We start from the raw sequence: 16,984 nt of genomic DNA, 5'->3' as shown, positions 1-16,984 counted from the left end.
GAACCTTTGCTCAGTATTGAGTAGAAGCACCCTTTTGAGCTAGTACAGCCATGAGTCTACTTGGGAATGATGCAACAAATTTTTCACACCTGGTTTTGGGGATCCTCTGCCATTCTTCCTTGCAGATCCTCTCCAGTTCCGTCAGGTTGGATGGTGAACGTTGGTGGACAGCCATTTTCAGGTCTCTCCAGAGATGCTCAATTGGGTTTAGGTCAGGGCTCTGGCTGGGTCAGTCAAGAATGGTCACAGAGTTGTTCTGAAGCCACTCCTTTGTTATTTTAGCTGTGTGCTTAGGGTCATTGTCTTTTTGTCTTTTTTTTATAACAATACATTTTTTATTTAAAAAAATCTTATAACAGAAAAAACTTGTTTACACAATTTTATCAATATAGCAATCACGTCCAAATTATCACCACTAGTATAAACTAATTCCAAATTGGATATTATAGGAGGGGGAGCGGGGAAAAAGGATCACACAGAAGGTAAGGCTGCCGGGATTGGACACAAAAGGTAAATTAATAGATAGTGTGGGGGGGAATGAGCTTTAGGAGCTTTGATTAAAACATTTTTGTAAACCAATCTGATTATGAAAAGACCATAAGAACCAGCAAAATCTATGCGGGCTTTCATATGTCTTGCACTGAGGAGAGAAAATAGGGTGCATCTCCGTTAGTCTGCGTGTCAATCTGTGTAGCAGGGTGCCACACCGTGCCTGAAAATATGACGTGAATCAAAGCAAAAAAGACCAGACACAAATGGGCGTGCACACCTGTTTCAATACTCAGATCATTATAACAATAATAAAATATATAGCTTTATTTGGACTTTAGGACATACAATTCCACAAACATAAAAACAATTAAAACAAATATACATCATGGCGGTCAACCTGCACCCCTCAATATTAAGGCCGTTTCACACATCAGTTTTTTGCCATCAGTCGCAATCCGTCGAATTTTGAAAAAAACGGATCCGTCGCAGATTGTGAAAAACTAAGGGGGCTGGCTAAAGGATCCTTAAAAAAAATCGGAGCATGCTCAGTTAAAAAAAAAATGGAATCCGTCGCTGGATTCTGTCACTTTACGGATCCGGCGCCCATAGGCTTCCATTCTAACAAACGACTGGTCCGTCGCTGTCTGTTTTTTTCGACGGAGACAAAAAACGTTACTTTGTCTGTTGTCTCCGGCCTCCGGACATACAATTTTCAACGGATCTGGCGAACGACAGATAAAACGTGAGGCCATCCGTCGCTAATACAAGTCTTTGAGAAATAAACGGATCCGGCGGCATCAGTCGCTGGATCCGTTTTTTTCAAAATTTGACTTATTGTGACTGATCGCAAACAACTGTGTGAAAGGGGCCTAAACGGTGACAACCTGTCAGTTTTCATAACCGTGTATTGAATCAACAGTACAAAACTGGCAATTAATAATAAGCTATGATAGAATCACAAATCAGTAGATTACAAAAGTTTGTGAGAATAATTCATGACTAATAATTCATAGCAACCATGACCAAACATCAAAACTGACCTGTCAAGAATGTGACCCTGTCGTCCCCTACATTAATGGATTACAAGTCAGTAAACTGAGTTTAGAATTGCATGGTATGGAGGTCACAAAACACAAAAAAGTGTGCACATCAAAAAATCTATTCTAGCTTAATGCTCACCACTGCTGGCAGGAGGGGAAAAAAAGCAAGAAATGTCCATTTAAAGTGAGTGCTTTTCAATGCTGACAGGAGGAAAGGCCAAGAATATATGAGCTGAAGAAAAAAGTCCATAAGCATACATACATACATACATAAAGACACACCGGAAGCACCAAGAAACTGCCATGGTGGGCAGTACCTAAAGAACAAGGTACGGTACTTGTCGAAATTCTGTTGTAACCTTGGCCAGATCTGTGCCTTGCCACAATTCTGCCTCTGAGCTCCTTGGCCAGTTCCTTTGACCTCATGATTCTCATTTGGTCTGATATGCACTGTGATCTGTGAGGTTTTATATAGACAGGTGTGTGCATTTCCAAATCAAGTCCTATCCATTTAATTAAACGCAGCTGGACTCTAATGAAGGAGTAGAACCATCTCAAGGAGGATCACAAGGAAATGGACAGCATGTGACTTATAAATATGAGTGTCTGAGCAACAGGTCTGAATACTTATGACCATGTGATTTCTTGGTATTTTCTTTTTGAATAAATTTGCAAAAATTTCTACATTTCTGTTTTTTTCAGTCAAGATGGAGTGCAGAGTGTACATTAATGAGAAAGAAACTGAACTTTTTTGAATTTACCAAATGGCTGCAATGAAAACAAAGAGTGAAGAATTTAAAGGGGTCTGAATACTTTACGTACCCACTGTATATATATATATATATATATATATATATATATATGTAGCGTCACTTTGCTAGTTGAAATTGTTTTAGTGTAATCGGATCCCCTCCATTATCTGTGCAGTGGTTCGTCAGCACAGTGCATCTCTACCAGCCGACAAGATAATTTTGGCACAAACCATTGCACGTATAGGAGGAATTTCCTCTATGCGAAGACTATGTTCCATGTTTCGGCCAGCATTTCTCGTGCACTTCTGCATACTTACATGTCTGTGTCTTTAAGTTCTGCAGACTCGAGTGCAGCAGCTTCAAGCAGATGAGCATTTACCGGCATGTGAAAGTAAAAAGCTGCTTTCACACGAAGAGTTAGGGAATGTGGATGAAAATCAGAAAACGGTTCAGACTCCCAAACGTTGGATGGAAAAGCTAAAAAATGAACAGATTGCTAAACATCAGAAACAGAAAGCATTGAATGGTGTGGAGTATACCAGCATGGCTTCAGCCAAGAGGGAGGCTAACAAGACGCAGGGGAATAAAACAAAAAGTGACAAGAAGCTGCAGAAACACAGTGCAAAGCAATGTCCATTACCTGCCAACGAAGACCTGGAGATTGCAGACAAGGCTGTGACTCAGATTAATGGGCTCTTACTGGAGGATAAAGAAGGAAACCGTCATGGAGGAGTCCAGCAAAACATTCACTGTTACTTGGAGACCTGTATATTCCTGGGAGAAATGAGCAGAGCCCAGAGCTGCTTACAGTTTTATCACCAGCATGCCTCAAGGAGAGGTCTGCTGAACATTTCCATGTACAACCTGCTAATGAAGGCCTGGGCCAAGGAGGTAAGACTCTGGAAGGTGCAGGAAACGGAGGGCAAGAATCTTCTAGAGTAGAGCTAGAGGCTGGCTGATATGGGGACAGTGGAGCTGTGACGTGAAGGCAATGAGGAGAGAACAACAATGCGATCAGGAGCCTTCCTTCATTCCTTTTTTTTTTTTACCTCAACAGGCCTCGCTTTCTCAAGTTGGGCGCTTATTTGTAATGTTACAGGAAGCTTCCCTGAAGCCAAATTTGGGATCCTATGCTGCTGCACTTGAGGCTATGGGCCGCTCTGCGTCCAACCAAAAGGCCATTCAGAGGTAAAAATAATCTACGGTAATTCTGAAAGTATTCTAGTTCTCTCTGATTGTGGTATAAAAGCCTCCAGGTCTCGACAGACTGGCATGTCATGTTTCATTATGGCCAGTTACTACAGGTAGTCTTTAGCATAAAATGGCCAAGCAGTTCATTGCACCTTCCCATATAGTTTTCCCACTTATCTCCGTTCTCCTGTGGCTACTGTAAAGCCAGAGCTCAATCCTACAGTGGCATACGAAAATACACAATCAAATTAATAAAAGAATATCAAAGTTTATTAAAGACATCAGTTATTCGTTGGTAAAATGCAAAATGACAGTGACAATAGGTCACAAGAGAGTAGAGGGTATACGAGTCTGACTCCGGCTCAAATACAGAAACTATAAGCCCTAAAACATGACATAATGCAAATGGTGCACATTCTGCAGGTAGAAATCTAAAGCTAAAATGGTCTATAGTGCAATAGATATGAGTCAGGGAACACGTATAGAGGTATGATAGCCTCCAATGTTATTACTTTATATATACTTATAGTACCATAAACCCCATGTACGGTGTATAGCTATGGGCAAATATGTAGAAGTACAGAGTTATTAAGTAATCCTAAATGCAGGTATAACCATACCACCATAGTGGCCACATACATATATGAATAGCCTTAATTAACATGTATCTCCACGGGAAGTAATTAATCTCGACGTGAGTTTTTCCTCCTGACGAAAACCAGGTGACGGTGAAATGTGCACCAAAGTTTTTTTTCAACCCATTACCCATCCACTAAAAAATAGGGAATAAGAATCATATGTACTGTACAAAATTAAATCCTAAACACAATCATTCTTTTTTTCAACCTTTGACCCTTGTTTTGAGCTGCAAGATTGTATTTAAATTGATAAAATGGACTACTACTCTCATGCGCCTAGAGTCTGATGAAGATCACAGGAGCAAAAACGCATATGTTCATATAGACCTTTTTATCCCATTACTATTTCTATTTTTGTATCTTTACTGATCCTAAATAAATTAGTAGTTGATTTTTTTTCTGCATCGACAAAATCTTCCATCTTTATATTGAATCACTATAAGAAAGGGGCCAGAGGTGAGGGGATAAAGCAAGTAGATGGGAAGGTGCACTGTACTGCTTGGCCATGTCTGCAGGCGCTTGTGTTTGGTTTGAACAGTCATTTCATACTGACAGACCCCCTTTAGAAACGTTAATTATATGATGGTTCCACTCATTTTTTTGTTTTGTTTTAGGTGCTTGAATCAGATGGAAGAACATGGGTTGTCTGTTGATGGGCTTTTTCAGGGTCTACCTTATATTGAGGATGAGAGGGACATGGTTCTGAAAGCCATCCGACAAGTCATGCCAAACTTTGTACCTCCACCTAAAGTTCCGATTGTATGCACCTCCTCTTTGGTGAAGGATTTCTACACTAAAGTGAGCAGTGGACGAATAAAAATGACCCAGAAACCAAATCCTGATTAGTAGTGATTTTCCTTTTTAAGGAAAGCTCCTCATCTTACATGGATATACATTTTGATTGCGGACAAAATACCCTTTGTGGTGTTTGTCTGACTCCTGACCCTGCCGATGATGCCACAGTCCATTCCCTTCTATGACCGTTTTGGAAATGGCCGAGCTGGTGTGCTCTGCTGCTATTGTTGCGGCCATGCACAGCCATCTCCCCATTCTTTCTCCATCTGAATGTGGGAGGGAGGACTGGTATCTATCATGCATAGAAAAAATATCCTGTGGATGTGCCCTAAATGTCAACCATTACAATTCCTCTTTTTATAAGGTCGCCCACATGACAGCATTGATCTGTTGACCAAACCAGAGTAATAACGGAGTATACGTCCCGTTTATGAACAAGATAAAAACACGTTTTTCTCCTACGCCTCATTGGGGGACACAGACCGTGGGTGTTATGCTGCTTGCCACTAGGAGGACACTAAGGCTACTTTCACACTAGCGTTAACTGCATTACGTCTCAAAACGTCTTTTTTCCGAAAAAACGCATCCAGCAAAAGTTTTTGCTGGATGCGTTTTTTCCCCATAGACTTGTATTGGCGACGTATTGCGACGGATTGACATACGTCGTGTACGTTTTACGACGGATGCGTCGAAATTTGGCGATACGTCGTCGGCAAAAAACGTTGCTTGTAGCGTTTTTTGTCTCCGCCTAAAAAACGTGTCGCGACGCATCCTGCGGCATGCGTCGTTGGCTACAATGGAAGCCTATGAGCGACGGATGCGTCGGGACACGTCGTACGACGCAATGCAGCGCTGCAATACGTTTTTTTACACTGAGCATGCTCAGAAGCTGGATTTTGTTGCCAAATGGCCAGACACCCCCAAATCTATATAAACCTGGCCTGGGCCTTCAACCCCACATATATGGCCACGTATATACGTGGCACTTAAATACGTGGCACTTATATACGTGGCACTTATATACGTGGCACTTATATACGTGGCACTTATATACGTGATACGTGGCACTTAAATACGTGGCACTTATATACGTGATACGTGGCACTGAAATACGTGGCACTTAAATACGTGGCACTTATATACGTGATACGTGGCACTTAAATACGTGGCACTTATATACGTGATACGTGGCACTGAAATACGTGGCACTTAAATACGTGGCACTTAAATACGTGGCACTTAAATATGTGGCACTTATATACGTGGCACGTATTTAAGTGCCACGTATTTAAGTGCCACGTATATAAGTGCCACGTATATAAGTGCCACGTATTTCAGTGCCACGTATTTCAGTGCCACGTATTTCAGTGCCACGTATTTCAGTGCCACGTGCCACGTATTTCAGTGCCACGTATTTAAGTGCCACGTATCACGTATATAAGTGCCACGTATTTAAGTGCCACGTATTTAAGTGCCACGTATTTAAGTGCCACGTATTTAAGTGCCACGTATTTAAGTGCCACGTATTTAAGTGCCACGTATTTAAGTGCCACGTATTTAAGTGCCACGTATATAAGTGCCACGTATATAAGTGCCACGTATTTAAGTGCAATCCTCACAAGAACACCTTCCATCGCTGCCACAAAACTAAAACCCTCAAAGATGGGCTGTAAAAACAGTAATTATATAGTTTTCCATATTTTCCAGTAGCCAATCAAATTTGGGAGCCTCCCATTTTAAAAACGGATCCGTCGTAAAAACGGATGCAACGGATGGTAAAAACGGATGCAACGTATGCAACGCATCCAGTATTTTCAACGGAAACGTTTAGCGGATTTGCGACGGATCCGTCGAAATGCTGTATGCGTTGCATACGTTTTTCACTTTTTTTGACGCATCCGTTTTTTCGGCAAAAAACGGATTTGCGACGTAATGCAGTTAACGCTAGTGTGAAACTAGCCTAAGTGATACAAAGAAAGTTAGCTCCTCCCCTGCAGTATACACCCTCCTGCTGGCCCTCAGCTAACCAGTTCTTGCTTAGTGTCTGTAGGAGGCACTTGGGTCTGTTTTCAGACCCCAACTTTCTTATTTTAATTTTAATTTTTTATTTTTCTGTAAATTTTTATTTTTTATTCAACGGAGTGAAGGGGGCGACGGATCCTTTTTTATGGGACCCGCTCTCCCCCGAACCAGCAACAGGCGAGCACGGCGAGTATACCTCCCCGTCCCTCTCCTGCGACGTTGGAGCACGCCAATTTTGGGGCGACGGTTCCCTCCTTGGTTCCGATCTCCCTTCCCCCCCCTGCAAAACGGCGAGCACATAGAGCCTGGCTCTAATGTTCCTCTCCGGGGCCCGACAGACAAGGCCCACATTATATGGCGTTTGCACACTTCCATCGGGAAGAAGAATCCTCTCCATTCACCAAGGTGCATGGATTGAGAGCGTACACTCACTGTGTCAAGGGGACCTGCGCATCTGGAGGCTGTGAGTACATACTCCCCCCCCCCCCCCCTCCTCCTCCCTTTCCTCCACGCTCCGGAGCTCTTCAGGAGGATGTTCTGGCGGCATGAGGTACGGTCCGGGTCCCTGGGGAGAGGCGCCGCCAGCAGGGGTCAGCGGCGGTTAGCGGCGCTCCATCGCGGCCGACACCGCGCATCGCCGGGCAGGCCCTCAAAATTTAGTCCCCGGCTTTCCAGCCGGACTAGGCCGCAGTGATTAGATCCGCCCACGGCCGTAACTCCGCCCCCTATATCGGCGCTTCTCGTCTGGGACGAGAGGCGCCCTGCAGATCTCGGGGGCCATGCTTCCTCACGCTGCCTGCCTGGAAGATGCGGTCCTGGGGGTGCCACTGGCCGGTACGCCAGCGGCAATCATTCGGCGCGCGGCCCGCCGACGCGCTCCACCGGCAGGCTCCATAAATTTAGTCCCCGGCTTTTGCAGCCGGACTAGGCCGCAGTGAAATCCCTTTCAGGAGCGGAGGTGCTTTCATGGTCCCGATGGGCTGAACTTCGTGGATGTACAGAAGCCCCTCTCCATGGTCCGGGCAGCCTCCACCACTGTGAAAGCGGACAAGGAGGCGGACGGTTCCTCTCCACCTCCCTAACAAAGGGATGATGGATTGAGGTTTATCTCTCTACCCCTGCACCGTCCACGCTGCAATACCCGACATCCGCGGCGGCTCCATGCCGGGACGCGCACCATTGGTAAGTGGATCCTGCCAGCAATGGGCTTCTGCAGCGGGATATTGACAGGCAGTCTCAGACTTCCCTGTGGCCACCTCCCTGAGGTAACGCTCCAGCCGGCTAACAAATTTAGCTCCCGGCTTCGGCCGATGTGTAGTCCGCACCTCCAGAAGCGCACTGTCTCGCCTCAAGGCGGCTTAGCCTTTTTTCCCGGCGCTTAGCGCCTGACGCGGAAGCGCTCAATTTTCTCGAGCAACGGGTGACCACCCCTAACTCTTACGCTGACGCCGGCTGCAGAAATTTACGCCCCGGCTGGGGCCTATCATGGAAGTTTCGAGGCTCCGACCACATCGTGCCTGTAGCTCCGCCCCCTAAATTGGCGCTTCTCGCTCGCTGCGAGATTTTACCTAAACCCGCATGACCAGTATTCCCGGTCTTAAAGTCACACGACCAGTATTCTCTGGTCTTAAAGGCACGTGACCAGTATTCCCTGGTCTTAAAGGCACGTGACCAGTATTTCCTGGTCTTAAAGGCTCGTGACCAGTATTCCCTGGTCTTAAGGGTACGTGACCAGTATCCCCTGGTCTTAAGGGTACGTGACAAGTATCCCCTGGTCTTAAAGGCACGTGACCAGTATTCCCTGGTCTTAAAGGCACGTGACCAGTTTTCCCTGGTCTTAAAGGCACGCGACCAGTATTCCCTGGTCTTAATGGCGCACTACCAGTATTCCCTGGTCTTAAAGGCGCACGACCAGCATTCTCTGGTCTTAAAGCCACACGACCAGTAATCCCTGGTCTTAAAGGCACACGACCAGTATTCCCTGGTCTTAAAGGCACACGACCAGTATTCCCTGGTCTTAAAGGCACACGACCAGTATTCCCTGGTCTTAAAGGCACACGACCAGTTTTCCCTGGTCTTAAAGGCACACGACCAGTTTTCCCTGGTCTTAAAGGCACACGACCAGTTTTCCCTGTTCTTAAAGGCACACGACCAGTTTTCCCTGGTCTTAAAGGCACACGACCAGTTTTCCCTGGTCTTAAAGGCACACGACCAGTTTTCCCTGGTCTTGAGGGCACCATGACCAATCCGAAACTGGTCACAATTGAGGAGCCCTCTGCCGCCGAGCCCAGTTTATCCCAGTGTAACTAGTTCCCTCAGCCTAAACTCCCTCGTAGAGCTTTTGCCATCCAGTCCGGATATGCGATTCACTGGACAGAAGCCTCTACGCGGGACGCTATGCCTGGTCTGATTTTTAAGGGCGACAGGCACTTTAAAGGGCGCCGGTCTCCCCACACCATCAACAGACGGGCACTCGAAGGCCCAGGCCTAACGCCAGACAGCCTGTCCTGTCCACCCGGAGACCTGTACTCTGTGGATGTACAGAGGCATCCGCTTTTTCGGGCGTCTGAGCACCCCTCTCTGCATCACCACTATTTAACAGAAGATGCAAGTAGGCGAATTTCCCTCTCCACTTCCTTGTTAAGAGGATGGTGGATCGAGGCTCCTAATTTTTAACTCTGCAATGACCTGATGGAAGCAGCGGCGCATTCTGCCACTCGGCAGATTAACCGGGTACAATCTCCTATGGGTTACCTACCAGTATCCCTGCCCGATATGTCCTCAATTAAAAATGCCACGATCTGTCAAATAGCATCCAGCCCTTTAACCTCCCTATCCGCCGCATGGATGCTAGAGCAACGGTCTCCTGCTTAGAGCCCTTAACTACTTTGATTCACACCAGTATCCCTTTCCTGAAGACAGTTCAGCTGGTCAATCATATTCTTGAGCGGGGGACTAACGAACAATCGTACGTTTCCGCAGCCCCGAACAACAGTGAAAGGGTTGTCCAGGACAGTCTAGATCTAAGGGATCTTGGTTACTAAAAGGTGGAACGATAAGTAGGACCGATTCCGGACCTCAAACTTCTAACAATCTTTTCACAAGGTTCTTCTTATTCTTCGAATGGAGTCTCATCCGCTCAGCCATTACTTCAACAAAAAAGGTGCAGTTTCGGGCATCCATCGACATTCGGGATGCCTAACCTCTTCAAAAATTCCTTTGCTTTTCCATTCGTGAATAGCATTTAAGTCACGACATTGTTCTTCGGCCTTGCTACCGCATCCAGGGTGTTCGCAAGGGTCATGGTGGCTGTCATCTTGCACCTAGAGGCGTGGTCGTCCTATCCTGTTTGACCGACTGTTTACCCACCCTTGCAGGACTACGCTAAGTCGTCTATATCTCTTGCGATACCCTCTCACCTGGGCTGGTGGCTAGACTTAGACAACTTCTCATTTCCAGCCCAGCAGATATCCTTTTTGAGGATGATCCAATATTCTTCCAGAAGGGTGGTAAATCTCCCTCCGGACAAGGTCATGGTTTTTCAACAAGGAGCTCGCGCTCTTGCTCACTCATCCCCTCATTTCATTCGATTTGCTGGGAGGGTTCAAAAAAAAAAAAAAAACGGAGACGACAATGGAAACAGTTTCCTTTGCTCCGTTAGTTTTCAGCAAGTCAAGCAGCCTTTCAGACGATAGTCTCGGAGTTCCTTCTTCATCCGGAGTTTTTTCTCCCGGTTCCATGGTTACTAGTAACTTCCAATGCCAGTCCTCTTCTCCCGATCATTGCTCTGGAGATCTCAAGGGTAGTCCTATAGTAGGTCCACTCCTTATGGCGGGTCAACCCATCCGAATTCAATTGGACAACGCCACGGCTGTGTCATACGTCAATCATTTAGCGAGTACCCACGTTCAAGCACCATGGCCAAAGTACCTCACATGGGCCGAGATCTATCACTCGGTGATATTGGCAGTTCATATCCCAGAAGTAGAACTCTGGGCTGCGAACATATTTAGTCGTCAGGGTTTCATCTCAAGTGAGTGGGAACTTCACCGGAAGTATTCCATCAGACCCGCCTTCACTGGAGCTCTACAGTTGTAGCTCGGATAGCGTCCTGACTATCGCCGGCGTACTGGAGTTGGTTGTTCGGCCTCGAGATCCAGGAGCCTTCGCACTGCATGCTCCGGTTATTCCGTGGTACCAGTTTCCACTTCCGAAAGCTTTTCAGAAGCAGAAAGGGCCCCAGTGATCCTCGTAAATCCGTACTGACCACGTCAGTTCGCTTGCGGAGCTGGTAGCTTTCTGTATTTCTGCAACAAAACTGCAAGTAGGGACCACCTCGCAGGATGTTTTTCACATGTAATTCTTCCCTATTGCATACCGTTAGATCATTGCGATCTATTCTATTAGGGAAGGTTGTCCTTTTCTCTCGGCTATATCCTCATCCTGACGAGTCTTCGGTGCTAACGGGTCTTTTCAGACTTTTTTCTCTTATTTCCTTCAAGGCAAGGTTGTCCTCAAGCCTTCCCTGTCCCTAGTTACCAAGGTGGTATTGTATTACTACTGTCATGAGGGCATAGTTTCTCCCTCATCTCTTTTGGCACCACTCCACAAAATGGAATGAGGTCCCCATATTCCGGACAGAGCAAGTGCTCTGACTAGGCATGTCTTGAGGACGGCGTCCTTCCGAAGGTTGGACACTGTATCTTGGGTTTCCTACCGGTAAGAGGAAGGTTTCCTGACTTTTACAGGAAGGGTTTGGCCGTCTCCATCGGCCATTTAGCCTGGTGTATTCTTTCAACATCCAGTAGTCCTTCCGTGTTAGATGACAGCCTATCTCCCCGTCTATCGTGGGTTCCAGGCACCAGGCGTCAACAAGACATGCCTGCATGTTTGCGGATTTGTCCAGTCCGCATGCATTCTTGAAGCATTATAATTCCCAGACTTCCACAGATGTGACTCTGGGCAGGCGGACTCTGCAGGCCGCGGTGGCGCACTTGTAAGTAGCGGTTACACAGAGCCTGATCTGATGTTGTCCCCACCCAGGGACTGCTTTGGTACGTCCCACGGTCTGTGTCCCCCAATGAGGCGTAGGAGAAAAGGAGATTTTTGTTTACTTACCGTAAAATCTTTTTCTCCGAGCCAATCATTGGGGGACACAGCTCCCACCCTAGTATTGGCTTATGCTTGTTTTTACAATCCGATATGCTATACTCTCATATATAATATGACATGCTGTAAGCTAATATGTTGTTACTGATCTCCTACTGCTTTTTGCACCGAACTGGTTAGCTGAGGGCCAGCAGGAGGGTGTATACTGCAGGGGAGGAGCTAACTTTCTTTGTATCACTTAGTGTCCTCCTAGTGGCAAGCAGCATAACACCCACGGTCTGTGTCCCCCAATGATTGGCTCGGAGAAAAAGATTTTACGGTAAGTAAACAAAAATCTCCTTTTATTGTTAGAAAATATATTATAAACAGTAATCACTCAAAATAGTAAGACAGCAAGGGAATATTGCAGAAGACACTGAAAATACATAACAGCAATGACAACCCCAATTGGTACATTGAGACCATTACATTGTAAAGTGCTACTAGTGCATATTTTAACCCCTTCCTGACATCGGACGTACTATCCCGTCGAGGTGGGGTGGGCCCCCATGACCACGGACGGGATAGTACGTCCAGCGCGATCGGCGGCGCTCACGGGGGGAGCGCGGCCGATCGCGGCCGGGTGTCGGCTGCCTATCGCAGCTGACATCCGGCACTATGTACCAGGGGCGGTCACGGACCGCTCCCGGCACATTAACCCCCGGCACACCGCGATCAAACATGATCGCGATGTGCCGGCGGTGCAGGGAAGCATCGCGCAGGGAGGGGGCTCCCTGCGGGCTTCCCTGAGCCCCCCGCAGCAACGCGATGTGATCGCGTTGCTGCGAGGGTCTTACCTCCCTCCCTGCCTGCTCCAGACCCGGATCCAAGATGGCCGCGGATCCGGGTCCTGCAGGGAGGGAGGTGGCTTCACAGAAGCCTGCTCAGAGCAGGCACTGTGAAGCAGCCTGCACTTCTCTCAGATCGGTGATCTGTCAGAGTGCTATGCAAACTGGCAGATCACCGATCTGTATTGTCCCCACCTGGGGCAAAGTAAAAAAGTTAAAAAAAATTTTTCCAAATGTGTAAAAAAAAAAAAAAAATATTCCAAAATAATGAAAAAAAAAATATATATATTATTCCCATAAATGCATTTCTTTATCTAAATTAAAAAAAAAAACAATAAAAGTACACATATTTAGTATCGCCGCGTCCGTAACGACCCGACCTATAAAACTGGCCCACTAGTTAACCCCTTCAGTAAACACCGTAAGAAAAAAAAAAAAAAAAAACGAGGCAAAAAACAACGCTTTATTATCATACCGCCGAACAAAAAGTGGAATAACACGCGATCAAAAAGACAGATATAAATAACTATGGTACCGCTGAAAGCATCATCTTGTCCCGCAAATAACGAGCCGCCATACAGCATGATCAGCAAAAAAATAAAAAAGTTATAGTCCTGAGAATAAAGCGATGCAAAAATAATTATTTTTTCCATAAAATAGTTTTTATCGTATAAAAGCGCCAAAACATAAAAAAATAATATAAATGAGGTATCGCTGTAATCGTACTGACCCGAAGAATAAAACTGCTTTATCAATTTTACCAAACGCGGAACGGTATAAACGCCTCCCCCAAAAGAAATTCATGAATAGCTGGTTTTTGGTCATTCTGCCTCACAAAAATCGGAATAAAAAGCGATCAAAAAATGTGACGTGCCCAAAAATGTTACCAATAAAAACGTCAATTCGTCCCGCAAAAAACAAGACCTCACATGACTCTGTGGACCAAAATATGGAAAATTTATAGCTCTCAAAATGTGGTAACTCAAAAAATATTTTTTGCAATAAAAAGCGTCTTTCAGTGTGTGACGGCTGCCAATCATAAAAATCCGCTAAAAAACCCGCTATAAAAGTAAATCAAACCCCCCTTCATCACCCCCTTAGTTAGGGAAAAATAAAAAAAATGTATTTATTTCCATTTTCCCATTAGGGCTAGGGTTAGGGCTAGGGTTGGAGCTAGGGTTAAGGCTACAGTTAGGGTTGGGGCTAAAGTTAGGGTTAGGGTTGGGGCTAAAGTTACGGTTAGGGTTGAGATTACATTTACGGTTGGGAATAGGGTTGGGATTAGGGTTAGGGGTGTGTCAGGGTTAGAGGTGTGGTTAGGGTTACTGTTGGGATTAGGGTTAGGGGTGTGTTTGGATTAGGGTTTCAGTTATAATTGGGGGGTTTCCACTGTTTCGGCACATCAGGGGCTCTCCAAACGCGACATGGCGTCCGATCTCAATTCCAGCCAATTCTGCGTTGAAAAAGTAAAACAGTGCTCCTTCCCTTCCGAGCTCTCCCGTGCGCCCAAACAGGGGTTTACCCCAACATATGGGGTATCAGCGTACTCAGGACAAATAGGACAACAACCTTTGGGGTCCAATTTCTCCTGTTACCCCTGGGAAAATACAAAACTGGGGGCTAAAAAATAATTTTTGTGGGAAAAAAAAGATTTTTTATTTTCACGGTTCTGCGTTATAAACTGTAGTGAAACACTTGGGGGTTCAAAGTTCTTACAACACATCTAGATAAGTTCCTTGGGGGTCTAGTTTCCAAAATGGGGTCACTTGTGGGGGGCTTCTACTGTTTAGGTACATTAGGGGCTCTGCAAACGCAATGTGACGCCTGCAGACCATTCCATCTAAGTCTGCATTCCAAATGGCGCTCCTTCCCTTCCGAGCCCTCCCATGCATCCAAACGGTGGTTCCCCCCACATATGGGGTATCAGCGCACTCAGGACAAATTGGACAACAACTTTTGGGGTCCAATTTCTCCTGTTACCCTCGGGAAAATACAAAACTGGGGGCTGAAAAATAATTTTTGTGGGAAAAAATGTTAGTTTTATTTTTACGGCTCTGCATTATAAACTTCTGTGAAGCCCTTGGTGGGTCAAAGCGCTCACCACACATCTAGATAAGTTCCTTAGGGGGTCTACTTTCCAACATGGTGTCACTTGTGGGGGGTTTCTACTGTTTAGGTACATTAGGGGCTCTGCAAACGCAATGTGACGCCTGCAGACCATTCCATCTAAGTCTGCATTCCAAATGGCGCTCCTTCACTTCCGAGCCCTTCCATGCGTCCAAACGGTGGTTCCCCCCCACATATGAGGTATCATCGCACTGAGGACAACTTGGACAACAAATTTTGGGGTCCAATTTCTCCTGCTACCCTCGGGAAAATACAAAACTGGGGGCTAAAAAAATAATTTTTGTGGGAAAAAATTTTTGTTTTATTTTTACGGCTCTGCATTATTAACTTCTGTGAAGCCCTTGGTGGGTCAAAGCGCTCAAAACACATCTAGATAAGTTCCTTAGGGGGTCTACTTTCCAAAATGGTGTCACTTGTGGGGGGTTTCAATGTTTAGGCACATCAGTGGCTCTCCAAATGCAACATGACGTCCCATCTCAATTCCTGTCAATTTTGCATTGAAAAGTCAAACTGCGCTCCTTCCCTTCCGAGGTCTCCCATGCGCCCAAACAGTGGTTTATCCCCACATATGGGGTATCAGCGTACTCAGGACAAATTGTACAACAACTTTTGGGGTCCAATTTCTTCTCTTACCCTTGGGAAAATAAAAAATTGGGGGCGAAAAATAATTTTTGTGAAAAAATATGATTTTTTATTTTTACGGTTCTGCATTATAAACTTCTGTGAAGCACTTGGTGGGTCAAAGTGCTCACCACACCTCTAGATAAGTTCCTTAGGGGGTCTACTTTCCAAAATGGTGTCACTTGTGGGGGGTTTCAATGTTTAGGCACATCAGGGGCTCCCCAAACGCAACATGGCGTCCCATCTCAATTCCAGTCAATTTTGCATTGAAAAGTCAAATGGCGCTCCTTCGCTTCCGAGCTCTGTCATGTGCCCAAACAGTGGTTTACCCCCACATATGGGGTATCGGCGTACTCAGGACAAAGTGTACAACAACTTTTGGGGTCCATTTTCTCCTGTTACCCTTGGTAAAATAAAACAAATTGGAGCTGAAGTAAATTTTTTGTGAAAAAAAGTTAAATGTTCATTTTTATTTAAACATTCCAAAAATTCCTGTGAAGCACCAGAAGGGTTAATAAACTTCTTGAATATGGTTTTGAGCACCTTGAGGGGTGCAGTTTTTAGAATGGTGTCACACTTGGGTATTTTCTATCATATAGACCACTCAAAATGACTTCAAATGAGATGTGGTCCCTAAAAAAAAATGGTGTTGTAAAAATGAGAAATTGCTGGTCAACTTTTAACCCTTATAACTCCCTAACAAAAAAAAATTTTGGTTCCAAAATTGTGCTGATGTAAAGTAGACATGTGGGAAATGTTACTTATTAAGTATTTTGTGTGACATATCTCTGTGATTTAAGGGCATAAAAATTAAAAGTTGGAAAATTGCAAAATTGTCAAAATTTTCGCCAAATTTCCATTTTTTTTGCAAATAAATGCAGGTAATATCAAAGAAATTTTACCACTATCATGAAGTACAATATGTCACGAGAAAACAATGTCAGAATCGCCAAGATCCGTTGAAGCGTTCCAGAGTTATAACCTCATAAAGGGACAGTGGTCAGAATTGTAAAAATTGGCCCGGTCATTAACGTGTAAACCACCCTTGGGGGTGAAGGGGTTAAGGGTAGCAGAACCACTTAAACCGAATAACTGCCAGTCAAATATTGTTAAAACCCTCAGTGGGGACCCATTTGTGCCCAATCAGCATACATTAGACTAGAGTCGGTTCAATAGTTCTTACCCATGAAGTCAGGTACCAGGGGGATCACCGCCGCAGCCCCAACGCGCGTTTCGCGTAGTTCTTCATGGGTAAGAACTATTGAACCGACTCTAGTCTAATGTATGCTGATTGGGCACAAATGGGTCCCCACTGAGGGTTTTAACAATATTTGACTGGCAGTTATTCGGTTTAAGTGGTTCTGCTACCG

The 16,984-nt window shown here is 45.3% G+C and overlaps 1 protein-coding gene across 4 annotated transcripts in view; it reads left to right on the top strand.

Moving 5' to 3' along the window:
- POLRMT (RNA polymerase mitochondrial) overlaps positions 1-16,984 on the top strand; it is an 81,232-nt gene that overhangs the window by 15,749 nt on the left and 48,499 nt on the right. For all 4 annotated transcript variants that reach the window (XM_077254109.1, XM_077254118.1, XM_077254127.1 and 1 more), the window contains 3 exons: positions 2,619-3,175; positions 3,342-3,472; positions 4,728-4,911. In XM_077254109.1, the coding sequence (XP_077110224.1) occupies positions 2,619-3,175; positions 3,342-3,472; positions 4,728-4,911 (872 nt within the window). The remainder of the gene's footprint in view (positions 1-2,618; positions 3,176-3,341; positions 3,473-4,727; positions 4,912-16,984) is intronic.

Source organism: Ranitomeya variabilis, chromosome 1, assembly GCF_051348905.1.
Source record: "Ranitomeya variabilis isolate aRanVar5 chromosome 1, aRanVar5.hap1, whole genome shotgun sequence".
NCBI classification, from domain to species: Eukaryota; Metazoa; Chordata; class Amphibia; order Anura; family Dendrobatidae; genus Ranitomeya; species Ranitomeya variabilis.
Note: the sequence above shows the minus strand (reverse complement) of the source record. Positions and strands in the feature narration are given on the sequence as shown.